Source organism: Ischnura elegans, chromosome 3 (assembly GCF_921293095.1).
Source record: "Ischnura elegans chromosome 3, ioIscEleg1.1, whole genome shotgun sequence".
In the NCBI taxonomy this organism is placed as follows: Eukaryota; Metazoa; Arthropoda; class Insecta; order Odonata; family Coenagrionidae; genus Ischnura; species Ischnura elegans.
Window position 1 is genome coordinate 58,698,596 of NC_060248.1, and position 20,561 is coordinate 58,719,156.

A 20,561-nucleotide genomic window follows, 5' to 3' on the forward strand; every position below is an offset into this window, starting at 1 on the left:
AGGAACGCGAACGTTGCAACTTAAAATTAATTCTGGAAAAACCAAGGCTATACGAATTAACTTTCCTTAATTATTTATTCACCTGGGCCACAGCAATATGGGTTCATATAGTTTTTGGATTTAACTTTCTCCTCATCCTTGAATATCAAAACATAACAGAAATATCCAGACCAATCACTTTAACTGTACATCTTGAAAGCAAGCTAAGCGTTCTCGCCCCCTCGACTTCTAGATGATGATAATGGATGACCGTGAGGATTCCATCCATACAATGACTAAGGAATACTAGCTCAACGTGGTGAATTTCACATGAATCTCTCCACCGACAAATATTTCTCAATGCCCGTTTACCAGCCGTAATTCTCCTCAGTATGACAATACCACCAGCTACGGCGGTGAGAAAAGTGCATGAAAGCAACCGGAATTCGCAAGAAACTTCAATGATGGTTTATGGATAACTTATGGCTCAGGCGGGCATATGAGACCACGCACAAGTCTGAGGATGATATTTTTTTAAATTAAATAGGCATTTTCAATTAGCTCTTCAAGGCAACTTCGGGTCCATTAATTAAGGGTAAGGTGAATTTGAAGATTTTTGGGCCTCCCTTTCCTACATAGTGAGATATCATGAGATTTGGCTCGACCCTCTCCCTCTAATCTCACGTGAGATTGTTCGAAATGCGTGTTTTCAGTGTAAATACGTTAACCTATGCTTGAATGCGTTGGATTTATATTTTTAAATTTAATTATTTTTTTAAGATTAGTTAAGACTAGTATTTAAGATTACAGGGTTCCCACTCTAACTAAATTATAAAATTCACGGTTTTTTTCCGGTTTAAATTGCGTCAAATTCACGGTCCGTTGATAAGCCATTTTAGAATAAAATATTGATCACGTAAGAATCACAGGCCGCACGTTAACTAAAAATATAGCAAACGCGATAAACGCCGGGAATACAAACAGGGGCGCCGACTTATAAAAAATATTGGGGGGGCCCATATCGGAGGTCTTGCCCCGGGAAGAGGTTATATTCAAAGTGTGTCGCAGCACCGAAACACTAGCATGATTCACACCACCTGATTCAGTTAACCTGCTTAACCTTATAATTAATTGTTTCATTACACATTGTTGAATTTATTTTAAACGGTAACTATCGTCAAACATGGGAAATAAAAATTACCAATACATTTTTGTGATTTCACAAAGCATAATATAAATTAATTATTTTCTTGAATTATTGAGGGGGCTCGGGCCCCCTCAGGCCCCATGGAGTCGGCGCCACTGAATACAAATGCAGCAGTGAAAGTGCTCCTATGACGTCGCCTATCGCTAGCAAAACTTATGTAGGGCCGGCTAAGGGTTGTGAGTGGGAAAATGGAGGCTGACAGGGATGTGAAGAGGTGTCCGATATCTCGTCAGGGTTAATGCTCACTTTGGCTAACGGTCTTCCAATCACAGACTTAAGGTCTGTGTGTCGTCATGGCACACGGACCAATATTTGCGCTTCGAATGTACGTGTGCAGATAAAGGCGTGGACAGTGCCTGCGAGTGACCGACCTTGAAATATGATCCACATATCGATTTTTCTTTTATTCCTTCAATCGTAAATCTAAAATCAAGAATGAGAGGTTTTTAAGGATTTACGACGAATTTCACGGCTATTTCCAGGTTTTTTTTTCACGATAGACGGAATTCACGGCTTATTCACGGTTTTAATGTTTTCACGGTTGAGTGAGAACCCTGGATTACTAAGATCGTAGTCTAAAATCACATTTTACACTGTTTTTTTTCGAAAACATTAATTGCGTGATACTTGCCAGGACCCCCCGCACTTCCCCACGTGAGATTGGGTGAGAATCGGCTTGACCCCCATCCCCTCCTATAACAACTCACGTAATTAATGGAAGTCCCCTTTCCGAAGCACAGTGGAGTAATACATGAATCCACAATGTTACAGCGAGGCGTTACAATCGCTTTTAGTGGCCGTGCGTTCAGGGGCCGTATTCTGTAGCTCCAAACCGATCGGTGCGGCACCGATTCCTCGGGTGCGACGTCACACCGACTCCCGGTAAGAAGACGTGCGATTCTGTACGAACCCGATCGGTGCGGCACCGACGTGAGGGCGAGAGATCGTCGGTAGCCTTGCCGAAAGCAAAAAGGTGTCGGTACGGCCACCGACAAGTGGGTTTCATCTACTCCCCGGTGCGCATTGTACGTTTTATTTTGTTTTTATCTCATCACCGAGTAAATAATGAGGTTTGCTGCAATGTTATCTTTTTCTGCCCCTTCGAATAGGCCACTATAATTCACTGTGTCATCATCTATATTGATTACCTTGACATAAATATAAGATATTGGTTAATAAACATGAGGTTTGCCACTATATAATGACTTTCTCTCATTTATGTTACCACTTTCACTCGCTTGTAATAGGATTTCTTTCACTCTATCATCATTTATTTGCTCCTTTGACATAAAAAAGATATTTTTCATTAAATGTGAGTTTTGCCGCTATGTTATCACTTTATCTCACTTTGAATAGGCAACTATTATTTCACTCGATCATCATTTGGCGTTTCTCTCGACATAGAAATAAGATCTTTTTATTTAAATATGAAGTTTGCCACTACGGTATCAGTTTTTTTCATTTGTAATAGGCAACTATATTTCATTTTATCGTCAGCCATTGATTCCCTTGACGATAGAGGAAGATATTTGTTAATAAGTATGAGGTTTGCCGCTATATTATCATTTTCTCTCACTTGGAATGCGCTCTACTTATGCATATGTATTTCACCCAATCACAATTTCTTTACTTTCTCGTCATTACACTTCTTTTAATTACACCCAGCTCCATATTTTTATAACAATTTCCTAACTTGTTCCTCTAATATAACATTTACATTTGCTTTTGAATCCTACGTTCACGTTCCATGGTATGTGATTTTCGTCTGCTACGGTGCCAATGGCATAACCTTCCGTTGATAACATTTAGACGGAACTAACTTAATGACAACTATATTACCAAATCATGAATATATAGCAATATACGGGACCAATATTTAAAAAAAGAAACTACGATCTCAAGGATAGTTTCAATAATTCATTCCAGCAACAACAATCTCCATCACATACAAACTATATTGTGATGTTGTAATATTGTTTCCTTCGATTCTGTAGGTACAGCATTACTACCACACATTATATAAGCATTGTTAACAACTTATCCAATATCAATTATCTTAATCTAGCAATAAGTCGTAATTTCCGCAAATAAAAAGATTGAGAATGACGACAACAAACTGTGCCAATGAGTCTTCACTTGTTTTTACCCTTATTTCATTGGTGGATACACGTTATGCCCCGTTTACACAACGATAGTCGCGACGTTGATCCTTACGATCGTAACCTCAAAACGTCGTGTAAACGCGTAGTGTTACCATCGTAGGCCTTAGTACCTAACACTGCCGAACGTACGATGGTTAGCGCTAGTGTGCCAAGAAAAAAGAGTTAGGAAATGAAGATTGATGCATATACGATTCTTTCGCGCCGTTGCAATCTTGATACAATAACTGATATTTCATAAATAACTCTAATATATCAAAGATATTTGGCAACGATTGAAGACATTATTCAGTAGGTAATGGAAGGACGTTAGGGGAAAGTTTTTTCTGATGTTCTATTTACCAAATGATATCGGATATTCTGTACTATACCAGGTTTATGCATTTCTTTATTTACAGGTTAACCCATAACCATGTATCCTTACACTATACTTCACAGATGATGGAAAATAACAAACATGCACAAAATGTTAACCAATTAAATCATTGTATACAGGATTTCACAATAAAATTCGCCAGAAATAACCATAACATTTAGATGAGGACATGGAGATATCAATACTTGTGCCGAATCAAGCCGAAATCTAAGCCTTTTCTAGTTAAATTATAACAGCAATATGCACTGTCTTTAATGCGTGAATATTCTTGAATGTTTTGACATATTTTCTCGAAGAATCTAGTTTCTTAAAGACTTCACGGACTGTTGTGACTAGTTTTAGTTTTATCTCATCATAGCTGGGAGTTGAAGACATAATTTGCTCTATGGTAATTAAAAACAAGCAGGTGAGGATTTATATAGCTATGACGGGATCCATTAAAAGTTACTAATAAAGGAGATAGGAACAATCTAAATATTAATTGATAATTTTGTAGAGGAATATGCCTTTGTTGGAGGATCCTTGGTCGTGCAAGAGTTTTCAAATTAACTAGGGAAAGAATATATGAAGTGTTGTAATCAGACAAAGAGATTAATAAATCGCAATTATTTAATTTGAAAAATTTATTTTGGACACGTTCAATCCGGATTGAGTCGATATTATAATCAAGTGACCAGTTAGCAAAATATTCCAATTTGGAACGTAGCAAGGAGACATATCTACTGTCTTTACCGCATGAATATTGCTAAACTTTGGACGGATTCCCATAAAGAAACCTACATTCTTTAACGTTTTACCGACAGTTCGGTTTAGCTTCAGTTTTAGCACATGAAAACATTAATATTATTTTGCTTCTTAATTTCCAGGATTTCAATTTTCTCACGCAGTGTCGTCGTCAGTTGTTATCTGACACAATTCCACAACGAGGGCAGCATTGAGTTACGATGGTAACTTTTAGACGTGTAAACGTGCAGTAGTCGCGATCAACGTCGGTACGATCGTGGTGTAAACGGCGTGGTGTAATTAGATGACTTCTAACTTCGGATATATTCGGATTTTCCCTGTTTGGGAAGGAGGGGGAACCTAGCCGACTGCTTTGATACCGACGACCATACTGAATCGCTGAATTTGCCGTCGTCGGTATGGAAACCGTCGTCGGTATGGAAACCGTCGTCGGTACGGAATGATGTGCTGTCGGTGGGCTGGGAAGGGAAACCGACCGGTGCGGTACCGATGAAATACAGAATACGGCCCCTGATTGGATAAAGCACGGTGCCAGCGATGTCATCCGCTACGGAAAAAGCGACGTTCCGAGTGATGGGAAAAGGGATGATGCAGAAAGGTTTCTCGGGTTTTCCACCGGTTAATGTTCTCCATGTATCCCGACGTTTCGAGCAGCGACTTGCTGTTCTTCCGCAGGGGATCTTCTGAATGTCGTTCCTCCCGATCCCGATCCTTCATTGACTGTGCTTTTTGCCCCGAGTTCTTTTTGCTGCTTCTGTGCGTCTGAAAAACCACAACTTCAGCCTTCGTGAATGTGCCTATGGCACGAAATAAGCATTGGAGAATTAATTTCTTTTATTTAAAGCATTGGGGACATGGCATTTCAAGAGCTTAAGGGAAAAGTGTAAACCTTTCCAGTGGAAGTGAAGGAGAAATTGCATTAAAGGCTGCCAGTGAGTGCGCGCATTGCACCCTAAGGTTAAGAATAATTAAACCTAAAATATATCAAATACACCAACGGATGAAAATCGCCATGAAAAAATATTTTACTTAGCCGGGATTCGAACCCGGATTGACCGATTGCCGGTCAGGTGTCAGGTTAACCAGTTCTACAACCAAGCCATTTTCGACAATGGCTTACTGTTACGATCCTCGCCAAATGTGCCACAGTGTGGACTTGCGGCGTCAACATCTTGTTCGGTAATAGCCATCCCGAAGTTCGCCCTGAGAAAATGTCTTGGTGATGGAACTGGTTAGCACACCTGACCGGCATTCGGGAAATCCGGGTTCGAATCCCTGATAAGTCATATATTTTTTCATGGCGAACTTCGTCCGTTGATATTTATATATAGTCCGTCCGTTATATAGTCCGTTTAACTTTGCACCCGTGCGCGTGGCTGCGTACAAAGTCACTTGTTCCTGCAGTGCTCTAAAATACATCGATGAAAATTTTCCCTAAGACTCATTCTAGATCTTAATAGCTATTGTCACCAATACATGGCGCCGGCATGTGGCCAAATAACGGTCCACTGCAGTAAATAATACGTATTGACGTTAATAGCTTACTTCACAATTAGGTAACCTGATTGGTTCCCGCGTGTTGCGCTTTTCCCGCCATTTTCGTCATATATAATAGATGTCATTATTGGTCTCCAAGCATTGCTGTTTTGGAACCCAGTATCTCTGTTGATGTTGTAGCGGTTGATGCGGAAAAGAATGGCTTCCTTGACAAGGCGGTCCCAGTAACCATATGCACGGCAGAGCGAAAAGGGATGGAAAGCCCATCCCTCGAGCAATCGCGGAAAATGATCCCTTGAAACGGTAAATTTTTCCGCTATCATTGGAGGGATCGCTGGAGGTGTCCCTCGGAAGGGATGGAAAACATGATAGCGTGAATCAGGCTTAGCACTTAATTACACCCGATGCTTAATTTTAGGAAAAAAAAGAACGCAAATTGATCGAGATAAAAAATGAAATCCACACGGAAGATCATCGGTCACCTTAGCGTGAACTTGAAGAGAGTTCCCCCGGCGATGTGGAGGACCGTGCATGGATGTTGTCATGACACAACAACATGTTTGCGCATCATTCCCTTCAGAAGCATTGCCGAGGATGGGAATTTGCGACTTTAGTCGTTTGCTTAGGCAAAGAGATATGATGACTTGATGAAAATGTACCAAATCTCCAACTTTGATCACGTGGCATACCTAGTTAACCGAACTACATACCTATCAGTGGCGCCGACTCCATGGGGCTTGAGGGGGCCCGAGCCCCCCCAAAATTTCGTTACAGATGTGAGGAAAAATGTGTCAGGCTTGTCGATTTTCCCCGCAGTGTCCACATATCGAGATTATAGCAATCAGGGCTCTAATGTTGATGATATGGCTCTTCTAAAATGCTTAAAAAACTTAAAACTCACTACTTATAATATTTCCCGGGGCAAGATCCCCGGTTTGGGCCCCCCCAATATTTTTTGTAAGTCGGCACCCCTGCATACCTTCTGATTATTTTTTCTTAACTCGCTTCGTCTGTTTGTCTGTTTCATTGATGGAATATTGTGATTGATTTTGAACTCACTACCCATTTTCGGAAAGGCTAGAGAGTTTTTACACTTGCTTGCTTATAATGGCAATACAATATTCAATAACACTGGTCAGCAAAATTTTTTCATTTCTAGTCGCATTATTGGGTGACCCTAGAGGTGTTTCTCGTGCTGATTCCGAATCTGGGATCAGATTTTTTCTATCACGTATATTTTCCTCAGTCTTTTTTTTTCCTTTTCCGGATTGATTAAAGGTAGAAGCAGTGGAATTAAGATGTAGGGTGCGTAACGTAATCACATGAGAATCACTTGTATCCAAATTCGATTAATTCTTTTAGATAAAGGTTTCAGCAAATAAATCGTGATTTTTTATGTTAAAAAATGGGTAATTTCTTATGATTTTCTCGTATTTTTATCAGCTGGCAAGTCCCTATTCAGTGTCCAGCAGTATTTACATGTTTCAGAGTAGATAAGATTTCGATATTTTTATTGCGTGCCAATTAACTTGTTAGGCGTTTACACTAGTTCCTTATAACCCTCATGAACGCCAACGCTTTTGCCCCCGGGTAGTGAAAACCTTAGTTACTATTTTACAGTGCATTGTACACCGAAATTGGAAAAAATCGTCTTTTTATCTTATTAATCTTACTTCACTTTTGATTTGATCGGTAACATCGTAATGATGAAGGCCGGGTGAAGTCCCAGGGTGTTTATGTCTATGTATTGGCCAAAAATAGTGGCTACTTACTTATAATGTCTTTCATATTCCACAAAGTTACCTTGCCGATAAAAAAATCTTTATTTGATTTTACTGGTGGCATTTGCATTAATTATTCTAATTGCCCTCACTGCACTATCCCAACTGCTCAACTTTTTTAAATTGGCCAAATCACAGTAGGTCTCGTCCAAGAAGGCAAGTAAACCATGCTCCCCTTAACTACATCCCGATAATTTTTGATCTTCTGGCATCGTTCAGGCCACAAATATATATTTAAAAAACACCTTTTACCTCAATACAATTTATGCATCCATATCAAGCCAAAATTTTGGTCTAATTCTCGGCAGTTGTACGTTGCTATTTAAATACCTGATGATGTATGCAAAAAATGTTCACCCTTTCCATTTATACATTAATCACAGTTATTTATCCTTGTTGTTCCAATTCTTAGCTAGGCATAATTCATATCCTCGCATTCCCAAAAGCCCTAAAGAGGAACGGAGGAGAAAAACAACGAATTGATATTCAGAGAGAGTCGTAGCCACCTGTTTACAACACGGAGGATGATCACGCCACCGGCGGCTTCTGTCTCAAGTAAAGGTTACGACTGGAACAAAGATACGGTCGGGGAGAGGTATAATTCAAGGTTTCGTGGGTAGCTATTGAACCCTTATTTCACATAGTAGGGGAGGGCTCGGGGATTTGAGAATAAGGAAAGAGGTTTGGGAGAAGCGATGAAGCGATTCGATAAAAAAGGAAGCCAAATAAGCGGAGGGAAAAATGTAGCTGAATTTAGGGGCGAATATGATGGTGGAATCTAATTAGGCATGCCCACCCCCACGAAAACTTTAGCGTTTATACTGCTGTACCGGTGCTAATAGCTATATTAGTACTTCATATCCACCTATTTTCACATCTTACTCCCTTTATACTTTTTCAATAATTCTTTTAAATTTCACAGTTAAGCAAAATATAAATTTTAGGGGGCGTCCCCATTTAACACGTTGAGCACCGGAATATTTAAGGAACGACGTGTCTTGGTACTGAGATTGAAAACATGTGCCAATTTGGGTGAAATGTCTCTGCTTTAAATATGGTTCAAAAGCTAATTCTGTCAATAAAACTTTATCTCATCATACATTGTGATAAGGACAAATCCACTGGTCCATTTTTTCAAAACCTTTATTACCATATTTGCAAACAGTATCTTTCTCTTTAAAAAAAAAATAAAGTGATAAGAATTTGGAAGCTTCCAATTTCAGTCTTTACCTAATCAAGCATTGCGATACGTCTATTCATGATAAGTAGTGAACAATAACTGAAAACGCACAACCAAAAACATACAGTATGCTATAAGATTAAGTTGATGGCTCTAAATGACGTGAATCTTTATTATCCGCCCGGAGCACTCGGGAAAAAATGACGAGAAATCCCGCTATCCGTAAGCAACGTGTTAAAATAATTTGATCTAGCCCTACAATAATTGGCCTTAACTCTTTCTTTCCCCAAGACATATTCTTTGCATTTTTATATAATTATTAGCGAGAGGAGAAAAAAAGAAAAGATAGAAAGCATAGAATGGAGACATGGTTAGCGATAATCGTCCCGACGTATATCCCGCGGCAGCATGTCAACAAGAATACAAATGCTCGTACTTTTTACTGAAAGAGGACTTTTTTAAGCATATTTTAAAATATTTCATCGAAGGTAGAGAAAATATTAACTCCTGGATATTAAATTATGAAAACAAAACAAACCTAATATTGTTAAAAAAAATAAGTAGCCGCTGAAGGCAAAATTCATGATTCCTGGCTTCGTTCACGCCCAAACTACGTATACTGATATACACCCGATACAACTACATGCAAGAATAAATGTGATACCTTATTTCATTATGTAATGCAGCAATGGATCATGAATGATGCACCGCACAAGCTCGATTTCATTTTATCATTCGAGGTATTTAAAACTTGATAATTAATCTATACGTACAATATTCTACAATAAGTGAATCACTCACAATAAAAAATCATAGGGTAGGGTCACTAAAGCTAACCAAAGCTCACGTATTACAAACCTGATCATTCATTATAGTCGCACGAAGACGAAGTAGATGATGTTGATCAAAGGAAATAATTACCCACCACACGGAGTTTTATTCTTTGCGACCTAAAATGCAGATTATTTTTCCATGTTATTCATTCTATTAATAAAAATAGCATCCAACATTGAATAATTGCGGGAAACATTCCCTTTTTAGCGCTTACATTGCAGTTTTGGTTCCTCTATAGAGCTTTATCAGAATTTTCCACTAAAAGGTAAGTTTGTCCAACTGATAAAGCTGAATGTATGAACTCATACTTAATTTTATAGCTTATGTCATTAATACATGAAGTTTTGACTCTCCTCACCAAGAAAATATTTTCATACGACTAGCATTACGGCACAGAATCATATTTTATGCGGAAGGGACACGGAAGTATTGTACGCACGACTTCATTCATCTCAGATTTTGTAAGGAATCGTATGCAAAACATTCATAATGTCCTGATGGTTCAGCCGTACGGCGTCCTTGGTTTTAGTTTGAGCACCATAATTATATGAGTAAAAAAATAAAATTTTATTTCACAATTCGCTCACCAATGTCACTATTTTTTGATAACTCATCGCGCTTAAAAAAGCTTCTCTGCGCCATGAGATTCGTCTAACTACTCACAATCGGCACTTTCGGAGAGCGTATAGTAAAAAAGGCATCACTTAACAACAAGAAGTGAAAAATTGCTAAGGATAACTGACTCAATTGCATATTTAAAAAAAAGGGTACACCAACCAAGTAAAAACTATGCTCTACTGGAAATATTAATAATAATAGTGAAAGTATTTACATTTATTTTTAGCATTATGCGACCAATTGCACATGAACGGTAACATTCTTATCTCCACTTAGTACGGCTGGGGTGCACATATGTAGGGTCGGTAAACAGTGTAGATGAAGATGAATAACACAATTTTTAGTCCCGAGATCTAAACAACGCGGGGTACATCTTAGTAGAGATGGAGAGAGATTCTGATAATAAGTTTCTGATAATAATATTTTACTCCACTTTGCCTTTTTGGCGACTTTCGAATATAAATCATTACCTACCACTCGCCACTTATATCGCCCGTGTAGGTAATAACCTTGTAGGTTGGGATGCAGTTGAATGTGGAGCCATTGGATTTCTCGACCGCGGGATATGAACTTCTGACGCATTGAGGAAGACGCGTAGAGGAAGTGGAATTGGCTGATATTCATATTTTTACCCCAATCTTCCTCGCTTACGCATGACTGTTATCTATCCATATTCCCAACGGAACGCCATTGATATGACCTGTGTGCTAAAAATAGATGAAGACTATCACGTACATATTTGGACAAAGAATATGCTTGAGTATCAAGTGCATGCTTGGCCACATATGAGTAGCGATGAAGTGCGGATTCTTTGGCGTAGTTCTTGTAAAAAAAATATCTCAAGGCACGCTGCACTAATAATGCATGTAGTCTAAAACATAGATGAAGACGGACCATATTGATGCTTGGACCGAGAGCAAAGACAACGAGGGTTACACATATGAGTAGCGATAAGGTGGGGAAGTGGCCCATATTCACAATGTTATCTCTTATTTCTCTCACGTGAGTCTTGTAAAAAATATCTCCTACCACACGCCTTTGATAAGGTACTTATGCTAACACGTAGATGAAGAGGGATCGATATTAATAGTATCTGCCTTCTTTGATACCGTACGTAGGCTAACACGTAGATAAAGATGGATCATATTGATGCTTGGACCGAGGGCAAGACAACGATGGGTTTCCCCCTTTTTTATTTTGCCTAGCTCTTGCCAAAAATATCACCTGCCAAACGCCGTTGATTCAAATTGTTTGCATAATGCTGTTGGAGGCGGAGCACTTGGATTTGTTAACCTCGGGAAAAATCACTTGTGACGCATATGAGTGGAGGAAGAGGAATTGGTTGATATATTTATATTTTACCCCCGTAGGTTGATATATTAATTTTCCTGGCAAATGTGGTCTTTTAACTGCCTCTTAGGGCATTTCTTTAACTTATCGCCCCTGCGGGCTTTAAGTCAGTGATGCTGTTATGTGCACCATTCCGGTGTTTGCACGTTAGTGCTTTGGTAGATGCTTGGCCAATCCCGTAGAATAGATTGGCCGCTTATACCTGTCCCATCATTGCGGATCATCTGTTCCACATGGCTCTTATCTATATATCCCCAACCTCACGCCCTTGATGCGGCCCGAAGGCTAACAAATATATGATAACTATCACGAAGATGTTGGACCCATAGCCAAACTGACGGGAGACACATAAGAGCAGCGACGAAGTGGGGAAGCGGCTGATAGTGTTTCTCCTTTCTTTTGCGTGGCTTTTGTGAAAAAATCTCTCCTGCCACACGCCTTTGACACGGTACGTAGTCTAACAAATAGATGAAGACGGATCATATTGACGTTTGGACCGAGAGCAAAGGCAGCGAGGGGTGCGCATATGAGGAGGGGAAGTGGACGTTGATTGAAGGAAGGTCTCCGCATGAGTAGGAGGAAGTGAGGAGTGGGCTCGCAGCGGATGAATGAAACAGTAGCATAGGGGAGGGTTGAAGTGTTCGCCTGCGTGATTTTGTCGGAGTGGAGGGGGGGAGAACATGAGTGCGAGGACGAACGTAAAGAGGAGGAGGAGGAGGAATGGGTAGGGGAGAGAGGAAGAGAAGGAGGAAGAGGAGGACAAAGAGGAGAGCGAGTTGATATTAGTCCGGCCGCGAGGACGATCGCCCGCACTTCCCTTCCAAGACCTCGGTTCGAGACGACCGGAGCGGCCCGCAGTCCTCAGAGGGTGTCTCTCTGCCAGCCTAGCTGTCTGGGTGTCACCGCCGCTGCTACATCGGAGGCTGTGCTACGACCCGTTCCCCACCGACAAAGCCTACCATCGCCACTCTCCTACCGTGGAGCTATGGATCTGTGCGCCTGACACCGCAGGCGACTGGCCTTCCTCCCCAGCAAAAGGAGCAAAGAGGGAACCGAAAGGTTTTGTCGAAAAAACAAAAGAGAGGTGAAATATCGCATCGGAACGGAGAGACAACTTGCGACAAATCCGGAGACAGCTGACAAAAAAATAAAAGGAAAACGAGACCATATCCGGTCGCATTTTCTTGGATTTTTCGGTCGTCTAGGATCAGTAAAAGGTTTTCTTTTCTATCTATTTCGAACCGTGTTTACGGGTGTAATCCTCGGGTGTCTTGTAGATTATTAGTCCGATTCGAAAAGGAAGGGAAGAAGCGGAGAAGATTTCGGTCACCGAGGATACTGCACCGGGACGACTTCGAGTTTCGGATCCATCTTCCTGTTTAGGGAAGGAGGATTGGGAGCCTCAAGGAAAGAAGCAACGTTTCGCAAGTGATCGCTTTGCTTCACCTTCGTAACCAGGGTGAAGAAGAACGAAGTGGACCACCCGGTTGGTGCAGGGAGAGAGAGAGAGCTGGTTTCAGAATCCGCACCCAGGGATAGAGAAAATTCGGGAGGTCATCGGGAGCTCTTCTATTACCAAAGATATCTTTTAGATTCCTAAGACCCGGTGAAGCTTTCGGAGACATTGAAGTGGGTGGCGAAAAACTGAGGAGAAGGCATAGTGAAAATATAAAACTACGCATCACCGCTTTTCAAGAGTGAAACACAACCGGAAAAAATGGATGCTCTGAAAGTACTCAGCATCATTTTCATCTTTCTTCAAGGTAAGTCAATTAAAAATTTTACTAATCCACACCAATGCGCAACTTTTTCTATTCATGGAAGAAGTCTAAGGCGTTAGTAGGTGCAAATTGAGACCTCATTAGAATGAATGATTCAGGCTCACATTGTAAACATTATTTTAAAATGACATTGCCAATTAAGAAGTTGGAAAAACACAATTGAGCGTTAATGTTAATTCTTTATGCGTATTTCTGAGAGGCAATTTGAAATTCCTCAACAGAGAACGGTAATTTATTATCACTTTATTGTGATTCGCATAACAGCCGAAATAGTCTCACGATTAACAAATGGCTTTTTCCTAGATTATTTCTCCAGAAAATGAAGGGCTCCACCGATAAGAAGCGGTATGCTCTCTCGCTGAAATACGGAAGTGTCCACAAAAGTTTGTTAAAAAATAGTGAAATGTTTTTTTCCTATCAAACATAATCCACCAAAACAGAATATAAATCATCCTAACACACTAATCAATCCTAAAATCTCAAGGCCATATTAAAGATTTGAAAAAATAATAGTACCTCCTCTTCCATGATTACGGGTGATTTCATAAACAGACATAATTCCACCGAAAAATTCAAAACTCCCGATGAAATGAAGCTAAATAAAAAATTAAATTAACATGATCTATATAGACTTAACAATATGATAAAGGTGAACCATACGGATTGCGTATTCGTAAAAAAATCCTCACTTTTTCTGTGAAAAGGATAGTTATCCCTACATAAAGCCAACCGAGTGCGCATGGCAGATTCTCCAGGTCCTAATGAAAACAGCTGTGATACACTATAGGCTACTGATAATAATTAACAACCGGAATGAAATTACCAAGTTATTATTGAATGTAATATTCACATATTTTAAATACATTAATATTCACATATTTGAAATAAATCTTAATTTATATTTTACAGTGCATTGTACTCAATTGTATTTTTTTATCTTATTCAGTATACCTCACATTTGATTTGTTCGATGAGATCGTAATGATGAAGGGCGGGTAAACTCCCACGAGGTTGGGGTATTTATGACTATATATCGGCCAAAAATTTTGCCTGCTTACTTATTATGTCTTTCACATTCTACAAAGGTACCTTGCAGATAAAAAAATGTTTATTTGATTTTACTGATGGAATTTGCAATAATTATTCTAATTTCCCTCACTGCACTGTCCCAACTGCCTAACTTTTTGAAATTGGCAAAATCACAGTAGGTCTCGTCCGGGAAGGCAAATAAACCATGCTCCCTTTAACTACCTCCCGACAATTTTTGATCTTCTGGCATCGTCCAGGCCACAAATGTACCTTTAAAAAATAACTTTACATAATCGGTGTCAACGTTAACACCCACACGAGACACCTAATTGGTGTTTGGGATGGGCGTATGGAAATCGGCTATGAATCCCAAAGAAAGAAATAGAGTAGTTAGAAAACCAACGTTTTATGATAGCAAATTGATCAAAGAATAAATAACTATTATTTTAATGCGGAAATGTATTTCTATTATATAGTCTTTTTTATGCCTCAGCTCTATAACTCGACAACGACATTCTTAGCATAATACCCCGTCCTCATTGTGATGGCATACCGTGAGACAACTCTAGAACAAAAGAAAAGGCGTGTCTTACATGGAGCGACGTCACGAAAATGAGAAATGAAGGCGGAAATGCGTAGCGTATCAAAAAAATAATAAGTCTCAAGGACGCTCAATTTCAAAAACCGTTTACGATAAAAGCTATGGGAGATGCATAATTTTCCGAACCGCTCCACTACTCCGCGCCGTCGTTTTGTAACGCACGAGGAGCGATGAGGCTCGTGTGGGGCATTCGCGAAGCCGCAATCGTCAGTGGAAGAAAAAGGCAACCCGCGTGCGAAGAAGCCGCGAGCGATATCCACTGCGGACTTGCCGCGTCGGACCTTTTTCCACGAAGTCGGAATTACGAACCGAATTCAAGATCAAGGCTTAACCTCGAATTAGAGAATCACGGCGAACCCTCGATTGTTCACGGTTAAGTAATCCGGACCCGCTCGTTTTACTCGTGCATGACCTAGTGATTTCCCCCTTCGCGGTGCCGGTGAATAGTAGGAGGGTAATGGAATACGGTTCGTGATATGAAGGACCGTTGTATAGAGGACGAAAAAGCCGCTAGGGCAATGCAATTCCGGTCTAATGTAAGATACGCGGTTTCTTCCATCGTAACCATGCCCTGGTACTCCTATAGCAAGGCTTCGAATTTTTTTACCTGCTCCGAATAGGAGAACCTGATTAAAGTCATTGGTATAACATGCCAGAGGACTCCATCCTCTGCTACTTAGAATTAGAACAACGAATATAAATCTCATTATTCCTCCCATGAAATTACTTTTGTCATCGATATTACATGCGCAATTTTGCTCGAATCAATCATTTATCTTTGGTCACAATTTTTATCATAAAAGATCGAGTATATCAAAATCAGACCTGTAAAATCTGCATGAGTCAGTGGTGAATACAGAATATATCTTGGATGGGGGAAATAAATGTAAGGTTAGGTTAATATTAAATAAGGACCCGCCATTGTATTTTATACAAAAATGCAGACAATTAATTTTAATAAGGAAGTGCAACAGTACCATTAGATGGAGCTTTTTTAGGTTTAGGGGCTTCAGGCATCCCCCGAAATTTTTTGTGGGCCTACCTTCGCCTGAAACATCCGATGAGGAGGAGGCCACGATCCATACTAAAAATATTCCCTAACACACAAGTTTGATAGTTTTAATCAAATCTTTTTTTCCGTACAAGGAGACTCTTCTTGTGCTTTTCAGTTTTTTTATGCAGCTAAATCTAATAAGGTCTTACATGAAATTACTTCGAAGAAAAATATTTCGATAATTCTCTCGAATTTCGGGAACAGACGCCAATAGAGACCAAGCCACGAACCACGCCCTTTTCGGTAAAAACATAATGATGACTATAAACTATACAAGCGAAATTTATAGCTTATGTAATGCAATTTATGGTTTTCCAATGCGTGCGAATTGACGAAAACTTGTTATTGTCATCACTGTCATTATCGAAGTTGTCATTACTGGCATCCCACACAACACCCAAGCAACCCTCGAAGCATATTTCTGACTAAATGCCTGCTCTCCCCTAAAAGTAACTATGCACTTCGCGTCACTCGCATATACTTAAATGGCCAAGTACAAATTGCACGAAATAATTTCGCCTTTTTTTAAATAATTCCAGTCATTTCAATGAATTTCGTCATTTCAAGATGGTGAACTTTCCCATTTTGAGGTATTTGTGACACATTGCACGAATATTGACGCGAAAGCGGTCTTAGATCATCTTACCAACAGCAATTACTCATCCGATGACTCTCGACTGCTATCCCTTCCGGTGTATATCAAAACATTATTTGTTGAAATAAGGTTATCTGAAATTAAAATTCACGGAAATTGAAAATTTTGAGATAATTTTTCCCATAAATATCCTTTTCAGAAGTCAAGAAGTAGCGACGCATAGTTTCATTGGCTTATAGACTAATAGAAGGTCGATTGAGAATGAATACTTTCCAGACAGACTCTTTTGCGGTTTACCAAGGCCATTTGCTCTCAATGTGATATGGAAGATTTTGTTTCCGGTGTTCTTTTTATAAATGTCACTAGGCAAAAATCTATAACTGGTCCTTTGACAACACTAACGTAGAATTAACTTGGAATAAATACGAGGAGCATACGTTAGGCGAAAAGCATATAATTCTTTTCTAATTCCACCATCCTGCGGTAGAAAAGAACAAAAAGGAATGATCAATAATATACGAGAGAAATGTAAGTTTAAAAGAAAATATACCACTTATTCCGGAAGAAAAGTCAACAATACTGATATCACATGTTAATTTAATACCTGATGAAAATATATTACACCGTTAGAATTAAAAATTTGCATGTTACTCCCAAGAGTCAAAACCAACGTGAAGGACATGCTGGTGAAAATTCACTCCCATTATATAACCTTGAGATGATTCGGAGAATACAATGCAGATGAACACAACAAAGAAAACGAAAAAACCTATCTCTATAAACATACAACTAAGATACATAATACAAAGACTACCCTAACTACTACTCTCAGGCCAGTATAATTACGTGACCTTGTCACCCACAGAATCGATTCCCTTAAACTTGAAAATTCTCTTATTCTATTCCCCCGATATTCACTAACATATTCTACTGTTTCGATCGTATAATTCACCACTGAATTTCTTACGTCAGCTGTCTGAAACACTTGGCCTTGTCTCAAACGTACGCGTTCAGCAGTTTAAACCAAGAAAAAAAAAGGTTTACTTACGGTGAGGGAGGTGAATCTTGATTGGCGAGTAGAATGACAATAAAGATTTCCCTATTCTTCAAGGTATATTTAGTAGAAAATGTGACCCGAAGTGAATCGAAATATCAGATTGAATTAATCTAAGTATTAATAGGAATTATTCGTTGGCCTAATACACATTGGTGAAAAAATACGACAATTTTCTATTTGTTACGGTAATTACTCTTAAATTCATCATAAGATAGATAAGACAAATTAATCCTAACTATTACCCTTAGGCTAGTGTATTCATATGTTCTCGTTCCCCAGAAACTCAATACCCTTAAACCTAGAAATTCTCTCGTTCTTTTCGCACGATATTCTCTCACATATTCTACTGTTCCGATCGTATAATGTTTCTTAATGCACCATTGAATATCTTTGACATAATAAAAAATGTGCACGTTAGTTTTTTCATTAGTTTTAAATTAAATATTTGCTGAATTCTTCATGTTTTTAAATCGTCGTTAAATAATAGCGTCACCACAAACAAGGATGCTTCAGTCTCATGCCATTTCGATTTCTATCACTTATATTGATCTTTTGCGAGTTCTGTGGGCCGTTGGATTCTCTCCTTTGACAATAATCAAGTCGAGTATATTTTGATTCAAGATAGATGAAAATAAATCGAAGCACTTGTCAATTTATTGCTACCAACGACTCAAATTTCTGACGTTGTTCAGCTAAACTATGTTTGATAAAACGATTGCTACGACACGTCGTCATATAGGTATTTTACATCATTAGAAATTGATATGTAGGGGAAAAATATTCATCGAAATTGAATTTTTTAAAGGCTGAATCCTAATTACAAGTAAGTAGGGTCTCATTTGTCGATAGGGACGATAATATCCACTTTCATAGTCAACAGGGTTTAATCGTGTACGGTCTACGTAATTCTGGAGTTTATACGATACAGATTATTGCCAAGTTCACGGCAAGCGGGCAATGGGCCGCGAGCATTGCTGTCGTATTGTATGAGAACGGGGACAGTGCCAATGTCTCATTCCGCATTGTCGCAGGTGTCCGCGATCGCTGGGTTGGCAAGAGTTCATAAAACGGTGGAAAGAAATGTGTTGATAAAAAGACGACGACGACGGCGACGAATAAACGGACAGCTGAGCTATGAGGCACGTGCGATGCATTAAATGCCAGCTACACCGTAGTGAACGCGAGAATATAACTGATTTTTGCAGCCAAATATTGCACTCACTGGTAAAATCGAAAAGGTTTCCCAATATTTCGCTTTACTCAAAACGAAGCTCTCATAATTCAGTCTTACATTCAGGTTCAATTAAAGTTCGGCTATTGTACCACTTTTTGTGGGCAAATATAAACAAGGTATCGAGAGGAGGGTGATAGATAATTGGACCAACTAGAAACCATATTTCTCCACCGTAATGTTTTTTATTATCTTTTAGACAAGAAAAATATATAATATGCCATATAAATGTACTGTTGGTCGGAAAGTTTGATAGCAAATATATTGAATTAAGGTATAATAGTGAGTACGCTACGTGACAGGAAAAAAATAGCACGTCGCGACGTGTAATCTATTATGTAATCTATTCTATTATGTAATGATTTAAATTTAGGCATTTTTAAACATAACGCAACAGTAGAAAAAAACTTCGTCAATTTTTTCAAAAAATGGGGAAAAAATTTTGCGATCATTTTTCATTAAATTGACAGATGTCTCCTGCTTTAAAAAAATTAGTTATAAATAAAATTATTTCAGTAATGTGGTCACTGATCATTCTATAATTTGAAAATATATTAGTTTTTTCCAAATTAAAAAGTGAAAAAAATCATTTTTGGCCAGCTTTTTTCGATTTCAGCCCACTGTGCGTCGGTGGTAACAGGATCAACACTGAAATGTCAACATTATTAAAGAAAATAGAAAACAACCCAATTGATATCATCATCATCTCCCTATCCGAGGCTGTGCAGGTAGTCTTTTCCAAGGCTTAGGGTCTACAGGCATGTTTAGAAAGGTCAAAAGTCAAAATGAGAGAATGTTTTTTGTCTAAATGAGTTTCATAAACCAAACTTGTGACTTTCAATAAAAAAGAATTCGCATCGAACCATTCCTCCAATACAAGCACTGATATGACAACGATCTTTCACAGAATCGTCGATATGGCAACCCGGTGATGACACTCAAAGGTCAAAAATGTAAGTTTACAGCTAGTTTAAAAAATCAAATTAACTAAAATCACAGAGGTAGGCTAAAAAATTATTAAGGCATGTACATGGCTTAAAATCACATGAACTTAAAGGAGTGTGCTTAAACTTAAAAGCGTGAATAAAATAGAGATTTTGCAGACTACCGTGGATGCCGTGAATCATATAAACTGCAAACTCAACCTGAGAGTCAGCAGTTTTTCACGCACTGAATGAGATTGCAACATTCCAATCGCTACCTCTTCCATTTCTTCTTTCCAAAACATTCAAAGGACAGAATTCCAACATGTTTAAACTTTGTCACCACTTTCCTCAAGGACGTCTGCCTTAGCTTGTAATATCAAGGTGCAAGCGAATATTTCACGATGAGTTCCGTAAAATACAACTTTTTCCATTAATACTATGACTTGAGTTCGTCTACACGTACAATGGAGAATTTCCAAGAGTGAACAGTGGGCAATATTGTCCAACCAGCGTAAGGCGAGAAAAATGATATCGCCAGGAGTAAGGAGGGCGTAAAACTTCA

The 20,561-nt window shown here is 39.0% G+C and overlaps 1 protein-coding gene across 1 annotated transcript in view; it reads left to right on the forward strand.

Moving 5' to 3' along the window:
- The first annotated feature begins 12,452 nt into the window (after window positions 1-12,452).
- Window positions 12,453-20,561, forward strand: part of LOC124155861 (pancreatic lipase-related protein 2-like) — a 60,796-nt gene continuing 52,687 nt past the window's right edge. The window contains exon 1 of the mRNA XM_046530014.1: window positions 12,453-13,488. Within this exon, the coding sequence (XP_046385970.1) occupies window positions 13,443-13,488 (46 nt within the window). The 5' untranslated portion in view covers window positions 12,453-13,442. The remainder of the gene's footprint in view (window positions 13,489-20,561) is intronic.